At 40.4% G+C, this 22651-nt stretch overlaps 1 protein-coding gene across 3 annotated transcripts; it reads left to right on the top strand.

The window, feature by feature from the left end:
• The first annotated feature begins 5256 nt into the window (after positions 1–5256).
• Positions 5257–21724, top strand: MCOLN3 (mucolipin TRP cation channel 3). Of its 3 annotated transcripts, none has more exons than XM_082053292.1 (14): positions 5257–5569; positions 7408–7658; positions 9321–9488; positions 10007–10160; positions 10650–10734; positions 10815–10911; positions 11519–11618; positions 13631–13743; positions 13823–13972; positions 15928–16029; positions 16141–16263; positions 16791–16997; positions 17351–17480; positions 19221–21723. In XM_082053292.1, the coding sequence occupies exons 2-14, from the start codon at positions 7431–7433 to the stop codon at positions 19238–19240; spliced, it is 1677 nt and encodes a 558-aa protein (XP_081909418.1). In that variant the 5' UTR covers positions 5257–5569; positions 7408–7430; the 3' UTR covers positions 19241–21723. The 3 variants fall into 3 exon arrangements, with proteins under 3 accessions (XP_081909418.1, XP_081909417.1, XP_081909419.1); XM_082053291.1 differs by having other exon boundaries at positions 5436–5569; positions 7429–7658; positions 19221–21724; XM_082053293.1 differs by lacking the exons at positions 17351–17480; positions 19221–21723 and having other exon boundaries at positions 5436–5569; positions 15928–16060; positions 16791–16980.
• The last annotated feature ends 927 nt before the right edge of the window (positions 21725–22651 follow it).

The raw sequence follows: 22651 nt of genomic DNA on the forward strand, positions 1-22651 counted from the left end.
CTATCTTGAGAGTTTCCCAATGAAAGGCCTAAAATAGTGAGAGTATTAAAATAAACATGCTGTGGCCTGTGCATTTGCAGTTCAGTGGTTGTCCTGCCTTTGGTATGGTCTTTCATCCCCAGACTGAGAAACAGTGTTTTTCTATTTTGTAACACAGCTCTCAAATACTCCAAAGCAAGGAACAGAATTTTAGCTTCCAATCAGAATTTTAGTTTTGAGATGACCACTGATGGCAAAACATAGTTCACAGATTATAGCCTGGTGGTATAGCTTGGGTTTGGGTTCTGTGTTAACTTCCCATGCATTTGAGGTCAATTGTGGTGTTGACTTTAAAAGGAGCAGAGTGTGACAGGCTCCTTACAGTTGTGCATTTTTCTTTTTCTCTCCAATCAAACCAGAAAAATATACTCTATAAATATACTCTAGAAATCCTCAGGCTCTTTTCTCCGTCATACTGGATCTTGCAGATCACAGGTGACAAGATGCATCCGTGGGATGATAGTGCTTTTCTCTGCTGTTTGATCACAATGGCAAAGACAGCCCCCTTCATTAATCCATCTGAAGAACTGTAACAATTTAATCTTCTGGGTTTTTTTCCCAAAAAGTGAGGATAATACCAAAGCAAAACAGATCAATGTTTCAGGATTCTGAAACTTTTGCCTTGTAAAGGATGATGTTTTTGGAAGATCAAAAAAACACATAAGTAATGTGTGATGAATGTAAGGAGAAAGGAGTTTTTTCTGCCCTCATTCTCACTGTCTTTTCATCAGATACAGGACTACAAACATTGACAATATATTTATGGGTAACATTCAATATATTTTTCCAGTTATAATCTTTCAAAAGAGCCTCAACATTGTACAATATGCTTAGTTTATATTTCTGAGACACTTAAGGCTACCTAACTTGAGTGTATGTCATTTCAGATGATCAAAAGAGGCTAATTTTCCCTTATCTAAAACAAACAAACAAAAAAGTGCACAGCTATTTCTTATCTGTTTCCTTGTATATTTTACACTTAAAAAAATAATTGTGACCCATCTTATAAATGCATTCTATAACTACTCTCATTTGAAACCAACCTTGACACTCTTGGATAAAATCGACAGCCCTGCAGCATAGGAGAGGCCAGCTGTTATAGAAATTGGTTGAAGGACAACATAAACCATATCATATATATATTATAGTCACATTGTCTTACTTCACCGTTTCCTAATTATACATTGAAACAAAGCCAATTTGGAAATGTTGAGTTCTTCTGAGTAACCTAAACCCTAAGTCACATGAATAGAGGAAGCAGTGAGCAGCCTGAGATAAGTCACATGCCTATGTTTAGTGCACCAACTTGCAAGTAAAAACATGCCTTTTGCCTCATCGGAATTCAAGTATATTTTTCTTATAAAAACACTTAAAACTTTTGAAAATTGTCTCCCAATAATGCAGTTCCTCCTCCTTTACTGAAAGAATCAGGAGCAGATGTGCACACAGCACTATACAGGTAAGGGCAATGCTGGGGAAGGCAGTGTCAGTGAGTGTATGTACATACACACATTAATACAAGAAGCATCCCTCTTTAAGGGTTGCAAATAAATAAGCAATCAATAGGACTGCTCATGGTTCCATCTGTGATGCACAGAACCTCACCAACTGGAAAGCAGACAGAAAAGCAGAAAGGAATTATGTCCTTTTACAATATCCCTAACACTGTATTGCCTCTGCCCGTTTGTCATCCTGTGGGCATGTGATTGTCACTGGTTCAGAGACATGTAAGGCCTCCAAAGAGAACAAAGGCAGAACCCAAAAATCTTCTCCGGAAGCATAATGAAGCCCACAGCCATTTACAAAGTATGTAGGCAAAGTTGGTTTTGGTTTTTGTTTTGTTCTGGTTTTATACAGGATTACGCTACTAACCCCCAGGTGCTCCCTGTAGGAAGGCAATACACACTGGGAACTTTAAAATAGGTACTGAAGAGCAATCTTTTGCACCCCTTCCTCTGCCAAAAAAATAAGTAAGGGAATGAAAATCCTGATGGCTCTTAATGTGTAAGAGAAAAGATAGTCTTTTCAGAAGTTACCTCTTACTTCAGGGGTTTGTTTTTTTTTCATTCCATAAGTTTTTACACAAAGTACCAAATCCTATCCAGAACTTAATGAAAACAAAAAAAAAGTGTTTGTACTAGAGGACTATCTGAAAACATGACAAAAAAGTTAATTTCTTTAATCTGTAGTTATTTCCTATCCCCTTCTATATTGCTTATTTAGAAAGGACTCTAATATGCATATTTGTCCAGAAACATGCAAATGTATTATATGTATAAATGTATTATATACCTTCATGATTCTACGATTGAGAGCAGAGGTTGGAAACAACATTTAAATTAGCATGACTTTAAAAATGTAACAGTGCAAAACCTACAAAAAACAATAGCTCTTGAAAATTGGTTGTCTTAAACACTGGCACATAGTTTATTTTTTAAAAGTAGGTAATGTATTATATTAAAATGTGATTACATACATTCAGTCTAATTTTTCAGCAATTTTTCCATGGAACACTATGTTGCATTATTTAATTGATAAAACCTAAGTAAATATTTGACAACATTGTTTGACGTTTTGTAGCCTATTTTATTTATAGATAGCTGTAATATTTTGAATGTTAGGCTCAAGAGAAAAAATAGGATCAGAGTGTTCTCCTAATCATTTAATGTACTGAAACATTTACATTTATAAAACAAATCCACAAAGTTGCTAGGTACTGCAAAAGGGGAAAGTTAATTAGCTGTCGGTACTGCAAAAGAGGCTATCTGAATTGAGGACAGAGAATGATTCATTAGTTGCCTAATTGAATGATTTGAGGTCAAGCCTGGGTGCATTACTAATTTAGCACTGTAATTAACTATAATTTGGAATGACAGAAGAATTGAGTGCATTGACATTTAACAAAAGCACTACAAGGAGTTTACCAAAACGTGCTGCTTGCTTTTTTGTTTTTATGTAACTATCAAGCTGAAAATCACATTTCTGTCAGTAAACATTTAGGAACTCTTTAAAAATACTACCTCTCCAGAAATTCACGTACAATGTTCCCTTTGTTTGAATGTACCTGATTTCACACATACAACTTCTCAACAACTTGAAACAGGTGTAGATTTGTTATTTGATAGAAGTCAGTAGAGATAATTACATGCTCTGGGATGATAAGTACAATATGTGTAAATTTAGGTTAAGAATTAATAAGAAAGGCATAGGGAACAAAATGGAAAACTTCATTAAAACATAATACTATGTTCTCTTTCTCTCTTTTATTCCATTCAAACAGAATAGAATTAGAGAAGGTACAACATGGATGATTGAAGATATGGAACATGTTTTGTGCTAGGAATAAAATAGGATTCTTTTTAGCCTGGACTGAAGAGAGGATATGATAGAAGTCAACAAAATCATGGGAGGCCTGGAGAAAGTGACCAGGGGATGATTATTCACAGTCTTTCGTAATACCAGATCCAGCTGGCATCACATGAGCTTACCAAGGGACAGACAAACAAAAGGAGTACAAAAGTATTCCATTGCACAAGAGGTAGCTGACCTATGGTGCATACTGCCTGTGGACAAGATAGCTGCCAAAAGCACACGGCTTCAAAAAGTAACAGGGCAAACTGTCAGGTGAAAAATTAAGGGCTACTACAAGTAATGATAACACCACTGGCTGAAGAAACAAAGCCCTAAATCCAAGAAAAAAGGGTGTGAAGAGTGGAAATATGGCTTTATTTTATAATCTCGCCCAGGCCCTTTCTAAACTTCTGGTGTGAGCCAGTACAGTTGGTCTACATTATTAACGTTTATTAACCATTTGGTCAGTTCTTCAATAGTTAATAAGTATGACAGTTAAGTTGTCGTAACATGATACTGTCAGGAAGCAAAACAGTAGATGTTGCCTTGTTATGACTTTTGAACCAGAAATCGTAAAGATTTACACTGGGTAAGAATTTGAGACTTTTTTTTTAAAGCAAATGTAAGAAAAACACTATTCTCATCTTGGATGAGGCCGGGGCGCACAGGGAAGAGGCTGAGCCGGGTGCAGGTGACAGGGTGAAAGGGGTGGCTGAGGCCGGTGCCGCTCGGGGGCTCTTGCCAAAATCGCGGGCCTCCCCTCGGGCTCGCACGTCCGCCGCTGGGGCTCCTCGTCCCCTTGGCCCCCAGCCGCGTCCCGCCGCTGCCCGCCCCGCCGCCCGTACCTGCGCGGCCCCGCCACCGCCGCGTCCCTGGCGCCGTGCGGTTGTCAGGGCAACGGGACGGGCCAAGATTGACGCTGCCGAGAGGCAATCAGCGCTCTGCTTTTGAAGCCCGCCCCCGCGAGGGGAAGCCGCTGCTGGGGCCTCCTGGCAGGAGCGCGGCCGCTCAGACAAGAACTACCCGTCCCAGCATGCTGTGCCTGGGGCAGGTGGGAGCACCGCCTGATGGGGGCTATAGGCGGCCGCTGGTGGCAACTACCTGTGTGGGAAAGCCACCCACGGTCCCCAAGCCCCAGCATTTCCTCGCCGTTAGCTGCCAGGCAGTGCTGGGGGCGTCTCCAGCTGGGAGGGAGGTTTAGGTGAATCGATGCGATGTGGTAATATGAAGGTTTGTATTCCACATCTTTCGTATTTTTGATGCATGAAAATAATTTCATTTGCTTTGTTGCAAGGTAATCCGAAAGGAACCGGGGAGTACCTTTCTCCCTGAGTTCGTGGCACTCTACGGACCATCCACCCTCCTCATGGTAGGCAGGAGGGATCCATTTCTCTCTCTACAGCCAGGAGTTCTCTCTCTCGCAGTGCCTGCTACTCTCCCTGGTTTTGCCTTGTCTTTATTTGACCTTATTTATTTTAATATTTATGCTCACATAGGTACTTGCAACACGAATTAGGCAGCTGGTGAGTGGATGCAGTTATCATAACCCGGGCTTTGTCCCAGGCACTACCTCCCGTCAGGCAGCAACACCAAAGTGATCATTTCCCCGGTGCAGTGAGAGGAGACCGGTTCTTTGAAGTCCAGTTAATAACTTTAATAGCTTAATTGCATGTATGTGGAATGACTTCAGCATATCAGTGATGCTACTTAATTCATTGTACTGCTGGCTGCTCTTCATAACCGCAATTCTCTGACCAGAAAGGGGTTTTTTATTACAGAGGGGACGTAACGTAAGTCCTACCTTTTTTTTTTTTTTTTTTTTGGTCCGGATACAGAAGCCTGAGTTAATAAACCTGGAGACTGCATTGCCATCCTATAGAAGGCATATGTAAAGTGGAGAGCCGCCAGTCACGTGCGGCAGGAGGGAGATGTGAAGCAGAAGGTGACAGACGCCGCGGTGCCTGTGTGCACAGCACAGCGCAGCTCCCCAGGCCGGGGCTGGCGGGGTCCCGAAAACCCTGTCCCCTGCCGAGCCGGGAGGCTGCGGGAGCAGCGGGCTCCAGGCATCACGCTCCCACGGCCACCCTGCCGCGCCGGCAGCCCCGTCCCCGCTGCCTGCCTGAGCAGCAGCCCCAGGAGCAGCAGGACCTTGGCGGCAGGGACGCGACCCCGCTGGCAGGTATGCTGAAGCTTCTCCTTTAAAAGCACCAAGCGGGGGCGGGGAGTGCGCCCCTGGCTTCCAGGTTTTGGCTACGGGACCCCATGGGAAATCAGCACCCAGCCGGGCCGCGCCGAGCCCGGGACGGGCAGGGGCTGCCCCACTCCGCCAGCGATGTGGCGGAGGCCGGTGGCAGCTCCCGGGGAGTGTCCAGTGCCCGGCGGAGGGGAACAGAGGCCCGCGGGGGTCCCCTGTGCGACCTGAAAGGCTGTGCAAGTCCTAACTAGCCGTGAGCGCGTTCGCGAAGCGTTTGTAGGGGCTGCGACGGGGGTGTAAGGGGCCGCGGCTGTGCCGGGGCAGGGACGCTGCCTCCGCCGCACCCCCAGCTGCGGGGCCCGTCCTGGAGACCCCGCTGCCTCTGCGCAGGTTGGTGAGAAAATACTTCCCGTGTGTTCTGTTTAGCTGCAACATCTTCTCGAGCTGATACCGTGAGGTCAAGGGGTTTTTTTCTGGTCAGTTTCTGTTTGTTTGTTTTAAGTCAAGCACATACATTGTCAGGAATATCGCAGTATCAGGGTATTGCTTAACTTAGAAATGATTGATCAACTGCAAGAAACATGAGTGGAAACTGTGACATACTGTATCCTGCAATGGAGACCTGATAAAACAGGAGCTGATTTTTTAAGCCTATTTATGGGCCGATTCTTAGTGCTAAACTTCTGATTCAAAGCTTTTCTTGCTCTCTGACAATGGGGGAAATTGAAGGTCTTGAATTATATTTAAAAACAGATTTGTGTTCTGATGTGTGCAATGGATGCTTGAGGAGAGTGGATGTGATTTATGCACTTTTAAAAATCAATATTAGTGATGTTTTTTTGTTTGTGCTGTATGATAAACTTTTCTTATGCAAATTAAAAATAATTCATCTAATAGGGCACATCTTTAAATTTATTCAGAACCTAGGCTGTTTCACCTCTTCTTAATGTTAACAATCTTTTATCTGAAATACGTATTCCTGGATACCTCTTAAGTACTTTATAAAGCATTTATAAAATGTTTGCGAATCAGTGAAGTTAGTAACAGATTAATGTTTAAACATGTTGAATACTGTAGAGAATAATGTCTCAAACTGTGTTTATAAGGTTCTCTTCTAAATGTGAGCCTCTTTGGCTAATGATGCTTGAATACAATTACCTTTTGCTTTTTTTTTTTCTTTCTTTCTTTTTTTTCTGGTTCACCATTGCCATTGGTTTGCATTCAGTCTTTCATGGCTGAAAAAAATACAGTATTGCTAAATGTCAAGTTAATGTGCTCAGGTAATTGATCTGAATTGCAGTTTGGCATGCTGGGTCTCTATTTCTAAGAGCGACCAATGCTAATAGTAACATCTAAGAAAAATGTTATCTGCCTTAAAAATTGCATTTCTTCCAAGGACTGGACAGCAGGCTGACAGCAGGGGAAAATACTAGCTACAGAAGTAGATAAGTTTTCCAGAAGAGTGAATGGTCATGAGAGGCTTTTGTTTTTCTTTTGGACACAAAAGGAAATGAGTCACGATGTCTTGCATGTATGGTGTTATTGGCAAGTGAGAGAGGAAGAAGTTTTCAGCAAGTGACTCCATAATTCCAGAGAGACAGAAATTCTACTATTAAATAAATGTTCTGATAGCCTGTCTACAAATTTAAGAGCTTGCCCAAACTTCTCTTTGGGTTCTGCAGAACATGTGCAATATTCTGAGGAAAGGATTAAATTCAGTGTAATGTGCAAGTGCTTTTCAGAGAAGACAAACTTTTTTGGAGTCCAGGTTGTCAGTGCAAACTGATCTGATGCTGCTGTATTTATGCTTGCATGTTTTCCAGCTGACAAGGACTTCATTTCAGAAATGGAAAATCCTGAATTGTCTGTGAGCAGCTGCAGCACTCACGATGATGGAAGTCTTTGCAGCTACAAACAACACCCATCAGTATGCCAGGAGGGGCTTCTAGAAGATCAGCTTAGAAGGAAATTAAAATTCTTCTTCATGAACCCATGTGAGAAATTCTGGGCCCGGGGCAGGAAACCTTGGAAACTTGGGATTCAGCTACTCAAAATAGCAATGGTTACTGTTCAGGTGAGTAACTACAGAAGCAGAGACCCTTCCTAGCCCGTGGAAGTCAAATGAGTGCAGGTGACAAATGCTATCCATCGTGTGAGTCAGAAAGAGGGAGAGGACAGACTAAAAAACTATCTTAGTTGCATATATGTAGCTTAGATCTCAGATGGCATAATTTTCTCCTAAAACTGTTGACTGAAAAAATAGCTTTCCTAAGAGCAAAGGTAGAGGTTGAGCTATGCTTAATGGCTCAACTTGACTTTTTACTTCACTTTTCCCACCTGCCGCACATGGGTGGCATCCTTATACGTCTGCTCCCCCCAGTACCTTTTTAACTCAGAGTGCATTCATGTTCAAGGGAAGGAGCAGTTGCTTGTGTTTCAATGTCACATAAGAACTGAAATTGGTAGCTGTTTCGTGATATTTGTGTGTCTTGCGTATGGTATACAAACTCTTGTTTCAAAAAAAAAACCAAACCCAGAATTTCTGTCCTACTCTTCTCACTCAGCCTTGCACCATAGATTTCATGTGGTACCAGTGCTACAACAATACAAGTCTAGATAAGAATGTTTTCCACGGTTGCATGAATGATGGGTTGAGTTGCAGAAATAATAGTTTTCCTGCTATACATCTGGCAGCATGTTTGTATCTCTTATCACTTCAATTTTAAAAGTGCCATCATCCTCTGATTGTCATCTGTCCCGTTTTGCAACTAGAAATAAAATTTGACGGTGAAAGAACATAAATAGGAAAGAAACTAATGCTGATGTAGTCTTTTCAGAGAATATCTGCCTATAGGTAATTCAGTCTTAGCACTGTTGGTTTGCTGCTGTATTCCCATGTGCCTAGCACACCGAGCTGGGCCACAGACCTTTTTAGTATCTCTGTAACTCAACTATCCTTATCAAAACCTGCATACCCAGTTTGCATTGTGGCCATAAAACTCATCTGTAGACTACTGATTCAGACTTATCTCTGATGAGCTTCTTCACAATACTCCTGACACTAGATTTGAAACAATAGTCACTAAAGAGAATTGTGAGCTCCCACAAACAATACATCACATTCTTCTAGAAATCTCTTCAGCCTGGATAGTAATTAGCAAGGTTTTGTGCTAACATTTTGTGAACGGTTGAAATACATTTTTTAAATAGCCTCAGAAGTTATCCTGTTACAAGCACAGTTTTGATCAGTCGTCCTCAAAGCAACTTTCACTGAAACCTGAGGGAGAAATGTTTGTTCTTCTGAGTTGTCCTCAATTTGCCTTTTGTGTGCTGGAGTAAGGACTTCAAGGTGGAGCCTGGTTAAGTCCAGTCCTGCCTTTTTGGCTGAAGAACACTGATATTCCCCAGGGCAAGTGATATTAATGTCAGGCTGAACTAACAAAGCATGTTTAACAGTATATAGGTAGCTTGAATTTGAGATGGTATCCTTTTCTTTGTAAAAATGCAATTCCTTGGCCAAGATGCTGGTAAACATGTTTAAGGAGCATTCTTGAAACCCATTGTTTCCTGAAGCCAAGCTTTCTTTTGACCATCTGTGAAATGGAGTAGCCTGCACATAACTGCCCTGTCTACCAACATGATGAAAGAGTGGCTGTCTGCAGGACAGGATTCCTTTCCTTTGTTAATCCAGAATCCAACTTCGACTTTGAACAGGAAATACAAATATCTTTTTCAGCTGGTGATTTTTGGATTAACCAATCAAATGGTGGTTGCCTTCAAAGAGGAGAACACTGTCGCATTCAAACATCTCTTCCTGAAAGGATACATGGACAGAATGGATGATACCTATGCTGTATACACACAAACAGATGTTTATGACCAGATATTCTTTGCAATAAACCAGGTAAGGATTGTTGCTGCAATGTATACAATATATATGCTCTTTACCTGGGTATCTTTTCTTCTTCCACCTTCCCTGATGGAGTCTGAAATTCACCTTTTGTGCAGTTGCCTAAGCGTTGACTCATTTATGTTTTCTGTCATTGCCAGAGCATTGTACTTGTGGCAACATCCTTAAAACTAACCAGCGTACTAATTCTGCACTCAACACAGTCCTCGAATTTGAGCCACAGTTCTTGGCAAGTAACAAATTAGGCTTTCTAGTAAGGATTATAAAGAGGAAAAAAATAAGCCAAAAGTATTTAAGTTCAATTCCTGCACTTACTGTTTTTGTCAAATACCTTTAAGGATTTGAGGACTCAGCTGTAGTGTGGTGTAGGTTTCAGAACTCTTCAGATGACCTTTTAAGTAAAAAAGATGGGGTCTGGCACAGATCCAAACATTTCTGTTTGGGTTTGTTTGTTTTTCAGAGAATAACAGTTTTGGTGCTGTCTAAGTTGGTTTCTCTGTTCTGAACTTTAGTACTTACAGCTGCCCAACATCTCTGTTGGAAACCATGCTTATGAGAAGAGGGGAGCAGAAGAGACAGCTCTGGCTGTGTGTCAGCAGTTCTACAAGCGAGGAACCATCTGTCCTGGAAATGACACCTTTGATATAGACCCAGAGATTGTGACTGGTGATGAATCTGATCTATTGTATCAGTTCTTTGGGAGGAGGGACCCTGCATTTATGATAAATTATTTAAAAAAACCCCACAGTACTGTACAGTCCTTTCACATGATCTGTATTGAACTTAACCACCAGCCAAAACTCATAAGAATACTACTATGTAACTAACCTATAGCCCTCACCTCCAAGGTAACAGTCTTTTATGTCTACTGCCACAAAGCAAGTGATGTGTGGTTAGCACTAATGGCCATGTAATGCAAGTATTTTGAGCTAATTTCAGGAGCCTTCCCTGTGAATTCATGATGAATAACCTGGGTGGTGTTCAGGGAAGCCAATGTGTTTGTCAACTAGCTTCTCAAATGATGCCTCACTTAAGCGTGCTATCTTGTCTGGTGCAGTCAACAGCTCTTTCCAGCCTCGGGAGTGGGAAAGGCAGATTACAGTTACAGAGCGTGTTAACCCATGAGATATTGTTGTGAGTACTTCTCCATTGCAGACTGCTTGTACATTGAGCCAATGATGCCATCAGACAACACAACAGTGGGAAAGCACAATTTGAATTTCACTCTGGATTTCCACAGGTGAGGAGGAATCAGCACCTCCTGTATTGTGTTATTTGTACATTTTCACTGTGAAAAGCTAACATGAAGCTCCATTGCAGACTGGTGGCGGTGCAGCTCATGTTCAATCTGAAGGCAATCAACCTCCAGACCGTTCGTCACCACGAGCTCCCCGACTGTTACGATTTCACTCTGACGGTACGTGGAAGGATGTCACGTGTCTTTCAGTTCAAAATGAGAAACCATTCTTGCTGGTTTACTGTTCTCAGTCAGTGCAGATGTTTTCTGAAGAGTGTTGGGCACCAGTGACTGTCTTTGGTGGTGTCTGGATTACTCTGTCATGGCTTAGTGTACCCTGTAAATAACCACCAGTTGTGGCTGTGGGAGGTTCAGCTTCGAGTGTTCATGATGGGGTCCTGAAGCACTTGCTTGGTGTATGACCTTTTGTACTCTAATCCATCTGAAGTATAACAAAAGCATAAACCTCTTTTATTTAGAGAGATGCTTCTAGGAAAGATTGTTTTCAGATCATAGAGGAATGAGGCTGTAGTTAAAAGAATTTCACCTAGTATCTAGTTGATCAAGCAATTTGTGGCAAATACATGGTTCACTAGGTTTGTCTTTCACTTTGACAACATTAATTTGAATGGAGTTACTTTAAGCTTAAACAACTTTTGTAACTTCTCCCCTAGGAGAATTATTCTGAATCATTATGCAAGCTCAGCAATACAGTGTGCTACGTATGTAATGGTTTAACTTTAAAAAGACATGTGCTTTTTTTTTTGTTGTTGTTTTGTTAATACAGATAGTGTTTGATAATAAAGCACATAGTGGAAGAATTAAAATAAGTCTAGACAACAACATAGCGATCAGGGAATGTAAAGACTGGCATGTTTCTGGATCAAGTAAGTGACATAAGTGTGTTCAAGTTTTCATGCTAAACGTTTGCCACACTAGCACCATGTTTGTTAACCTAATTAATTAAATGGCGAGGCACTATTGACATACATTCTCTAGTGGATGTGCTCTAAATCCTGCTTTTCTTCAGAAATCAACCTCTGATCTGAAATCCTGGGAACCAGACACACCATTACTTTCTTTAGCAGTTCTCAAACCTTGCACCATTGATACTGTCAAACTGAAATTTTTTCACACCTCAGTGCGCATCCTTCTGGCTTTGGCTACTGAACTTAGGCTGCTCATTGCTTAAGGTAGGGCTGCGAACTATTCTTCTGGCACCAGGCATCAGAAGGACACATGATAGTGGTGGAAAGCTGAAGCTGATTCACTCTTATTTCAGGACTTTGCTCCAGGAAAAATAAGGAAACACTATTGCTGAGGCTTGCTAGAGTGGAATGGCTAAAACGCTTATTATGGCTGCTTAAATGTTGTTTGGTGTGTATTTGGGTGTAACCGAGACGCACAGCATGGTTATATAATCTATCTTAAATAGTTACTTACAAGAGCACCCTGTAACAGTTTTGGGGTCTGGTCAAAACATTGTATGAGGTTTTTTTGACTAGAGGAAATAATCTCTTTCAAATCAGAAGTTTTCTGGGACTCTAAACTCCACTTATTTTAATTTTTTTTTTCTAAAGTAAGCAATAGGATGGATCAGCTCAATTTTTCTACTTGGCCACTTTCCCCTTTGCTTGCTAACATTAGGAAATGAAGAGCAGGTAGTGAAAAAAAAGGTTGGCTTTGGTTTTGTTTTGTTTTGTTTTTAAGATCCAGATTGGAATTAATTTTAAGGAATTTAATGAAATGCGTCACAGAGTACAAAACACACCACTTACACAAACCCATATTACACTACCAACTAGCTTTGCTAGCTGCTGTATTATAAATGCACACCAGATGGCAAGCTACCTGTAAGAGATTGCTAGTGCAGCAGTACAAGAACGTTTTGGTACCAGGCTTCTGTAATAATCCGCATTTGATATCTATGGCATTTGCCTCTATAACAATTTTCAAGATCATTTCCTAAAGCACCCTGTATTATTTTCTGAAAGCCAAGCAAAAATACAAAGATAATGGTTGCAATTGGACAATAACAAGTTGTTGCTGTTCTGGACTGCACTGCAAACCCCACCTTAAATGACAACAGTACATGTGTTAGTGACTTTGGTGTAAGTAAGAAATACGTGGGCTTTTTCTGAGTAGTGCAGTTTGTGAAGTCAACTAGAACGTCAGTATCCCATTTTGGAGAATTATCACATGTTCTTGAAAATTTAGCACTAATTTGTTTCAATCTTTTTCAAACAGTAACTCTTTCAGCGTTAAAAATCTAATGCTTATGCTGTCTCATCTAGTTTCAGCTAGTATGATGGGTATAAATCAGCCTGTATGATGGGTATAAAAACCAAAAATAGGTCTAGTGGTAGATTTGGCGTGAAATTTGACCTTAGTTGATCAAGAATGTGAATTTTATTAACATAAGAGATGGAGAATTCATGTCTAGCTCAACACTGGTCTTTTGTAGCTGCAAATTATAGGCACTTCTCTAGGACAGAAAACCTGTCTGATAGTCAATTAATGATCTGGAAGAGATGATACTGTAAAGTTCCTGTGATATTTTTTTTTAAATTTATTATTTTACAAGTGCTGTCACTCCAAAGGCCATTCCAGTGCTTGTAACATAGAAATCTTCCACCTCTGATTCTGCAGGGCTGTAAGAAGCACTCATACTCTGGTATATTTTTGATGTGGTATCAACCTTCCTAAATTAACTGAAGTGGCATCTGCAGTGCAGATGCATTTGTGTCTCTCATGAAAATGTCAGATAAAGCTGTGATTTTTCTTAATTCAGTTGTATAAGCATAGTTAACAGCAAAATTTGATTCTTACTTCAGTACTCAAGATGGTCAACAAGATGAAATGCATTTGATTCTAAACATATACATTTCTGTTCTTGCAGTACAGAAGAACACTCATTACATGATGATCTTTGATGCTTTTGTTATATTGACTTGTGTGGCCTCATTGATCCTTTGCACACGATCAGTGGTTAAAGGAATTTGGCTCCAAAGGGTGGGTATAACTCTTTCCTTGGAAAGCCTTCACATCTTGTGTTAGTCTGGGTAAATTTTTCTTTCCTTCTTTCCCCTAGGAATTTGTAAGCTTTTTCCTATATTATTATAAGAAAGAAGTATCTTTCAGTGATCAAATGGAATTTGTCAATGGATGGTACATCCTGATTGTCATCAGCGATGTCTTAACTATTGTGGGATCAACTCTGAAGATGGAGATACAAGCCAAGGTAAGAGTCTTACAACGTCAGGTGGAAGAAAAACTGATTGTTCTGTCCCAGGGAGGTTTAAATCTCTCAGAGGACTTTAGGCTGGTCATACTTGATTCTCAGTGGCATGAAATTTTAAAATGCTACCTTCTCCTCTGGAATTATAATTGAGATGTGTTGTTTTCAGTTGTGAGATTTAAAAACACCAAATATCACTAGATATTTTAGTTTTAATTATCTTTGCTCCTTTGTCACTCTACGGAATAAAATGAACTTAATCTCTGAAAGTTTAAGACTATTGACTTCCTCTCTTCCCAATTTAGGATGACTTATATTTACTTATTTGATGGCTTTTAAAAAATTTAGCATTTAACTTTCTTTTCCCCGTTCAACAAGTGTTTAACCAGCACAGAGACCCTCATCTTAAATATTGCATTGTTGCTTTCCCAGCCTCTGGTTTCCAGCCACAGCCAGGTAGAACCTTCAGTTTCTAAAATAAACTTGACATAGGGAAAAAAAAACCCAAACCATATTTTGTACAGCCAGAGCTAGGGAGAAAATTATTACAATACGCTATCCCAAAGCACTCTAATGTTCAGATAATGTAGCAAATCTGTAGCAGACTTTGCAGTGTGGCATTGCAACACAACAGACTTTGGACAGTAGTGATGAAAGGATGGGTCTGAAATCCATCTGGTGACAGCTTGACTATCATAAACAGCCTGTACAAATTGCCCTATCTTACCTTAGGAACTACAAACTCAGTTCTTAGGAGTAGAAAGAAGCTATGAGGAAACTGGCTAAGATAAGATATAATTCCATCAGCTTTGGGAGAAGTGAAGACAAGAACAAGATTGGAGTAAGGTCTTGCATTTGGGATTCCAGTATCTTATGTATGTAAATACATCTATTTATATATACTTATTTTTCTAAGAGAGTATTTTACTGAAACTCTTCTCTACAGGTACATTTCACTTCATTTTGCAAGCCTTGTGGACCATAATAACAAGATCTTGTTCCATGTTACTGTGTGAAAGTTAATGGCTGAATAACAAGTTCACATTCAAGTAGCCTATATTTGCTTTTTGTCAAGCTGGAAATGAATTATGCTAATATAAAAGATTAGCCAACTATTAGAGGAATAAAACCAGAAAATAGTCAAACTTCTTAAGTAAGCTGTCATCATCCATTTTAGAGTAGAGCTGCAGTTCAGGGAACAGGGTATATGCTAACTTGGTTGAAAACAGGTCAGTATGTATAGGTGGAAAAAAAACAGTGAAGTGCTAATAAAATATAAATGAAGTTCTGGTTAGAATTAATTAGAAGGTAATTAGTCTTCCTGATAATTTTCTACACCTCACAGTCCCCAGCTAGCTAACAAGATCCTCCTTAGCACTGACCTGAGCTCTGCTGACAGGTCATGCTGTTTTTTAAAAACTGCTTTGCCTATGTACTGGAAGAACCTTCTCTGCTCTGTGGTTCTAAAGTCACATCTACACTGTCCGTGGGGATGCAGTGGAGAGATTCCCAAGCTGCTCCGGGGAATCTGTCAATGCAGATTCCAGCAGCAGTCGCTGCAGGTCTGGAAGCAGCACAGGGCGTGTTTGCAGAGCTGCTGTGCGAGTCCTGCTGCGCCGGGTGCAGGGGCCCTCTGCTCTGTGCCGGCAGTGCCGCCGCGCTCTTGGCCTTGCAAATGAAGCTCATCTTGTCAGGATCTATAGTACAAACAGCCATACATAAAGGCTTGTGAAAGGAGTTTTACACTTGAAAGTGACCTTGCTCTGTGGTGGGACTTGCACTCTCTAATGCACATTGCCCCAAATTAACTTTTAATGGGAGAGATTGCCAAGGAAAGCAAGGTTTCTTAGCAGACCTTTGTAGTAATGAGAGGCACAACTGGAAATTATCAGTTGTTGCAATACTTGATTATTTTTTCTTCCTTTGTTTTTCTTCCTTTTTTTTTTTTTTCTTTTCAGAGTCTGACAAGTTACGATGTCTGTAGCATACTCCTAGGGACATCCACTATGCTTGTGTGGCTTGGAGTCATTCGCTACCTAGGTTTCTTTCAGAAGTATAATGTAAGAATCTCCTGGGATCTTCGTGCTGTTGGTATTTATTCTGTTTGTTGCTATAAGAGCACTGGAAGAAATGCCTGCTTGAATTCTAACTGTTTGCATCGCTTTGTGCAGCTTCTCATCCTAACACTGCGAGCAGCATTACCCAATGTGATGAGGTTCTGCTGTTGTGCTGCTATGATCTACCTGGGCTATTGTTTCTGTGGATGGATTGTACTGGGACCATACCACGTGAAGGTAATATACTTAACATGAAAAAAAGACAACTTGAGTAGCAGAATGGATTCCTAACAAGAGATTACTACTGTTGTCTTCTAAGTTTCCATGTCAAGGTTTCCCTTAATACGAAAATAGTACATCTTCAACATGACACTGCTCTGTTTGAGGAATCTGACTTCCATGACTCAATCAGACTTTCCTCAAGTTATGAAAGCTCTGAGTCAGAAGTAGAAACTGCTGTGACTCCCAATCACATGCTGGTATTTTGAGAAAGAATTTTCATATTGTAGAACACCAGTGCCAGGGTAATTTATCTTCATCTCTTTTAAAAAGTGAAATTGGCTTATTTGAATTGAAGGTGTATGTGTACAGGAGGTGACAAACTGCTCATTCCTCAAATGTTTTACTGTTTGTACCTTGTCATACCCTGGGCGCACAGACAGATCTGAGGCGGCTGCCATCAGCTGTGTATCTTCTTCGAGTTATGTACAGTCTTGAATCCAAATAAAGTGGCAATGGATGTGCTTGTCTTCCCTCCTCTCTAGTTTCGCTCTCTGAACACGGTTTCCGAATGCCTTTTTTCATTGATCAATGGAGATGACATGTTTGCCACTTTTGCAAAAATGCAGCAGAAAAGTTACCTGGTTTGGTTATTCAGTAGAATCTACCTCTACTCCTTCATCAGTCTGTTCATCTATATGGTGCTGAGTCTCTTCATTGCACTCATTACAGATACATATGAGACTGTCAAGGTAAGCATGGAATCTTTGTTTGGAATAAAAATGCTAGATTGGTGGTATCAAGACTCTCTTCTCAATATTTTGAATTGCACTGCAGGCTAATTTAAAGAATAAATACAATGGCCACTTTTGATGGTGCAGAGCCATGACGAGGTTTTTAATCCCTCTCTACTTCAGTTTTCTTATCAGCCAGATTTCCTGCTCTAATGGAAGATAAATATCTGCCAAAAAGCAGTAATTTCATATTTGGTTCTGTGAATCTTCTAATTTCAGTCTTGAGCAATGTCTGAGAAGTGGTGTGGGGAGGTTTTTGGTTATTGTGTGTTTCAGTCTCGTTAAATGTTTAACTAAATATAAATTTTTAGCACTACCAGCAAGATGGCTTTCCAGAGACAGAACTTCAGAAATTTATATCACAGTGCAAAGACTTACCAAACTCCGGCAGGTACAGGTTAGAGGAGGAAAGCTCAGCATCTCTCTTCTGTTGTTGTAATGGTATGTACCCATAATAAAGTTATACATTAAGGTATATGCAAAAGCAACACACCACAAAATGTCTTTGGTATAACATTTGTGAAGAGTACTTAAATTTTGGGGGATGGATGGGAAAAAAACCCACAAAAATCCCAAACTATTTCTAATGTTCTAAAATGGAGCACTTTAGCAAAATGCCTGCAGTAAACAAACTGCTTAGGAGAGGTGAGGGAACTTTTAAATTAAGAATCACTTAACATATGAAAAATAATACTGCAAGTTAAGTAATATATACAGTAACTTGGGAATGCTGTACATGTAATGTGCAAGCATTAACATTTCCTGTACTCGCTACAATAAGCAGGACTTACAGAACTCATTCACTGTCATCTTATCCACCTTTTAACGATACCTTGGGCAGTAAGGTCTCCTAACTTAAATCGTAGCAGGCCTGAAACTTAGGGAAAAAGTCAGCTTGCCAAGGTTTTAAGACAGCATGCAGCTGAAGATGCAGTGCTTGGAAAAGCATTGCCTAACTTCCACTATGGAGAGCTTAATGCTTCAGTTAGTTGAAGTTTTGTTTCTTCAGGAATACTGATTGCAGGATACGTGGTTTATATTTAACCTGGCTGGCAGCAGCTCTGAGCCTTGCTTGCTGAACGGTCACTTGGTAGGAGAGCCTTAAAATATTTGCAGCTTGATTAAAACCATCAAAAGCATTTGTAGCAACTTGGTATTGGGATTTTCAGGTGTGCTATATTGTTATATGCCAGATAGAATACATTTCTGAGGGGGAAGAGACAGGGACATGTTTTAGAGCAGAGAGACAACAGAGCCTGTAGTGGGTCAGTCCAGAGCAAGAGCCAGCGTTCTGATCCAGAGCCTGCCTGGGGATGGAAGTGTGGGATGCAGCAGAGCCGGGCAGCTTGCTCCTGGGTGAAGGACACAGACATCTTAATATTTCCTTTTCTACACACAGTTTAACTAGGCAAGAAACCCAGTGTGAGGCAGGATGGGGTGGGGATTCAATACTTTTCCCACTGACTGTGAGGTGTGGATTGGGACTCTAGAAGAGCAGCTGAAAAGGAAAACTTGGTTACTCTCAAGCAACTTCTTGTTCTGGAGTATTGGGCAGTCAGCTGCACCCTGGATTTGAACTGAGCTGTAGGCATTTAAGTGCCTCATTTGAGAGCCTTGTTTCCTAAATGGATTACCTACTCTCTAATGATTTTATCCTGGTTCCAAATGTCTTGATCCACATGGATGCCTAGTATCACGCATGTTGGTGTTACAAACTGTTTTGGTTTTAAGGTTTTTTGTTTGTTTCTGTGTTTTTGTTGTTTTGTTTTTGTTTTTTAATCTAAAAATAGTGTGTTTCTTTCTTTGGAAGCTAGACCAGGGGCTGATGTTGCAGTTGCCTGTAAATACTCAACATTGTTCCATTAGCTCTGTACTGTGTCTTTCTGGTTTTACTTTGAAACAAATGATCTGTAGGAAGAAATAAAAGTATATCAAGCAGGATATTGCATTATCCGTTCTATGCTTTCACTCCTTAAATAATCATATGGTCCTACAGGACACACAAGGCTTCTCTTAATTCTTTCACTTTCAAAATCTTTTATGGTGGTTAATAGCAGTTTCTTATCAGTGTATGTCAAATTAGTAATTAAATAGTTCAGATACACCTTTAAGGTTCCTTGTACAATGAAACTATTATTCCAATGCATGCACCTGACAACTTTTTCCTCCTCTCTTGTACAGGTTGTAGTGAACATACTTAATGCATTGTGGAAGTGTATCATGGAGGCTTTAAAGCAGCACACATTGCAAGAACTGGACAGTAGAGCTGGTGGAAAACCTTATACCTAAAGCCTGAATTTGCTTTTCTCGAAAAACAGTGTAAGCCTGTGGCAAGAAGTTTATCATGAATTTACAGTCTTTCTGATTAGGTGCTCTCACTGCTAGTTCAGGGGCTTTGGGGGTTTGTTTTTTTTGTTAGCTTTGTTCTATTTTTTTTTCCTCAGTTAAATTGTGCTAGAATGAAAAGGGCAATTAAAACCTGTCTGTGTTCAGAGACTTGGCTAGACTATGCAAGTAGACTAGAAATGCAGTCACTTTCACCTATAAGTAGAAATAATGCTGGACAATGGCAACTTTGAACACCAACATAACCCTCAGTACTGCAGGCACTATCAAGCTCTGCTGACCCATGACTGAGTGAACGAAAGCTCCCTCTAGAGCACTCCGCATTTTTTTGTTTGTCTGCACTCATAGTAAAAATAAACTCAAACTATTAAATTGGGTGTAATTTGTTTCTGAAGTCATCACGAGTTGATGCACAAGCCATTCCAATGTGGCTGAAAGCATAAACTAAGTATTTCTGTCAACAGAAGTACCACTTGATGTAAGTGGAAGTCTTTTCTCAGAAAGGCCAGGGATATGCCAGGCCAGAACTGAAGTTTGATGGATGAGCTAAGTGGAGAAATGCAGGTGTTCTCCTATATCCAGTGCTGAATAGGATCAGTTACAGTTTTCAGCCTCACAGTGTGCTGACCTTATGTTTTTAAAGGAGAAGTCAGACAAAAGCACTTTCAAAATATCTATTTTTTTTTATTTGAATTCCTCCTCTGTATGTGTCTGTAAACCCGTGTTGACAGTCTGATTGCGGGGTGACAATAAAACCGTGGCAGATGTATTGTTAATCCCCTTTCCCCCACTTCCCCTGTCAGTCCCTCCCTCTCCCCCCTTCCCACTAAGGACAGGCAATCAGGAGGGAAAGAAGGATGGAGAGAAGAGAGTTGGAAAAATTAAAATGTTTTACTAATGCTACTAATAAGAATAGAGAAAATAATACAAAATGTACAAAACCAAGATTGAAAGTCTCAGCAACTGCAGAGCCGGCACCCGAAGTCCTGGACTGGACTCTGCAGCCAACCGGAGCTGGATTCGGTCTGTCACTGCCCTCAGTTCGCAGGGATGACTAGCAAGGTCCTTTCCTAATGTCGGCCATAAGGAAGAGGGACGAGATCCTCGTGATCTCCCACTTTTATATGAAGTATTCACATGAATGGGATGTTATACTCTGTTGGTCAGTTTCTTGGTCACCTGTTTCTCGTTGCCTCTTTCACAAGAGGTGCATCCATGCTTATCAATAACTTCGCATTCCATTGCTATGTTTACCAAAACATGTATCTGGTTCTCCAGGAAAATGCAGCTAATATGAAGCTTTAGCTGACAGGTAAATTCACTAAAAGAAAAGCTTGTTTTTAACAAAACCAGGACAACCTGAAATCTAAACAAAGTTAAACACACGTAAGATATGTCTCTGAGAGTCATATCTCTCCATGTTTTATGAACTGGATTTTTCCTACCAGCCTAATAACCAGGTAGTGCCAGTGCCTGTTTGAAACATTAGATATTATAAAAGTTCAATTTTTTCAACTTAGTTTATACACTTTGTTGATTGTGATACTGTTTAATGGATGCCTTAGTTTCTATAGCCTATTCACTCTGAGACTGGAATAGAAAACCGAAGGGAAGCATATTTTAGATAATTTGCATTTGTGAGCAATGTTCCTGTAGCTGTGCGTGACAATGCATAATGCTGTGCACCAAGGTGGAGGACACTAAACGTGTTCTGTCTGAATGTTTACACTTTGTAAATGTGCTACAATAAACACTTCCAGCTGCAGTAAGTATTGGGTGTGTCAATATTCATCTAAAGAGTAAATATGTTGGGTTTTTTATAGCAATATGCGATTTCTGGCGGGAAAGAGCATGTGGAGTGTGTGAACTTGCATTTCCTGTAGTCAAGACAGTTCCTGTGGATCTTGGTGAGGGCCTGTTCCCACTTTGATCCTGTTTAATAGCATTTCAGAGTTTGCCATAGAAACAAATAAGCAAGTATTAAACCTTTCACTAAAAATGCTTCTGTACGTAATATTAAGTTCAAATTCAGCAAAGGCAAGCCAAGTGCAAGGTGTGGGCAGATTTTTCCCAGTATCTGAAATTTTCCTGTATTGAGGTCCTTGTCTTCCAACAGTCACCGAAGATGGAAGGCTTTTGAAGCTTTTCAAGGATAATCAAGGCAATCTTGCCTTGGAAAGCAAATATTTAAGTGACCGTGTTTTCTGTTGACACAATTAACTCCTTATGGATTTTGACAACACACACTATGTAACGTGCGTATCACTGTTGTGTAAAACAGTTTGTGCAAGGAATTCTGACAAGGTTGGCAGGCACTTTAAGATCACTGAAATGCGGGAGGCTGACTTCTTAGCCTCTATTAAAACAGAGTTTTCATAGAGTTAAGAGAAACCCAAGATTAACAATTTTCTCAAAATGCAGGTGCATTTTGTAAACAGCTATGGAGTATTTTGTTTGCCAATAGAGTTACAAAGTAAGTAATAGCCTGATTTCATTCAGAAGCAGGGCAAAACATATGCTTCATCACTCTCAACTTATGAAATTGGCACCAAATTTCAAGGAAAATTGACAGAGCTCTAAAATATCAGGTTCTTACAAAGTTTTATAGAGGCAGAGAGAAATCATGTTAATAGAAGCCTGCAGTATGAGCACAAGGCATGGAAAACTACAGTGGGTGACCACAAAGCAGGAAAAGATATTGTATACAGATTTGTCCAATTCCTAATAGGAGAAATCTTCCACAGAAGGCTGGTTTCTATTGCCTAGAGAACAAACTTCTCTGTAAAGCTGGTTTTGTAGTGAAATCCATGTTAGAGTTTTTAAGTAATGAGGTGTTCTTGTGCTACAGGTAGAAAGTCAATCAACTGAGACACAGAAATTCAGTGAAAACCACGGTCTGCTGGACTACACAGCTTTTAATTTAGCATTGCTGGCAGTTGTGCGGGCTTGGGGAGGAAATGGTTGATGAAAGGCAACTTGCCTTCAAATTGTAATGGGCACAGTCACAGTGTGAAGCTGGGGGAAGGGCTATCTTAAGTTAGGAGATGGACATGTAAAGCAAAGGATAGGATGAGGTGGGAGGAAAAGAAGGGACAACTGCTTATAAAGTTAGCAGAGTAACAATTGCATATTTCTGGCCAGGAGTGCTGTTACATGGGGGAAAGAAGAACAGTACCCTGACAAGTTACTGGCTTACACCCATTCAAAATGTCCAGCTCTGACTGGAAAAATAAATAATGCTACTTGTATTATGTATTTGATATCTC

Source organism: Streptopelia decaocto (assembly GCF_964273445.1).
Source record: "Streptopelia decaocto genome assembly, chromosome: 5".
In the NCBI taxonomy this organism is placed as follows: domain Eukaryota; kingdom Metazoa; phylum Chordata; class Aves; order Columbiformes; family Columbidae; genus Streptopelia; species Streptopelia decaocto.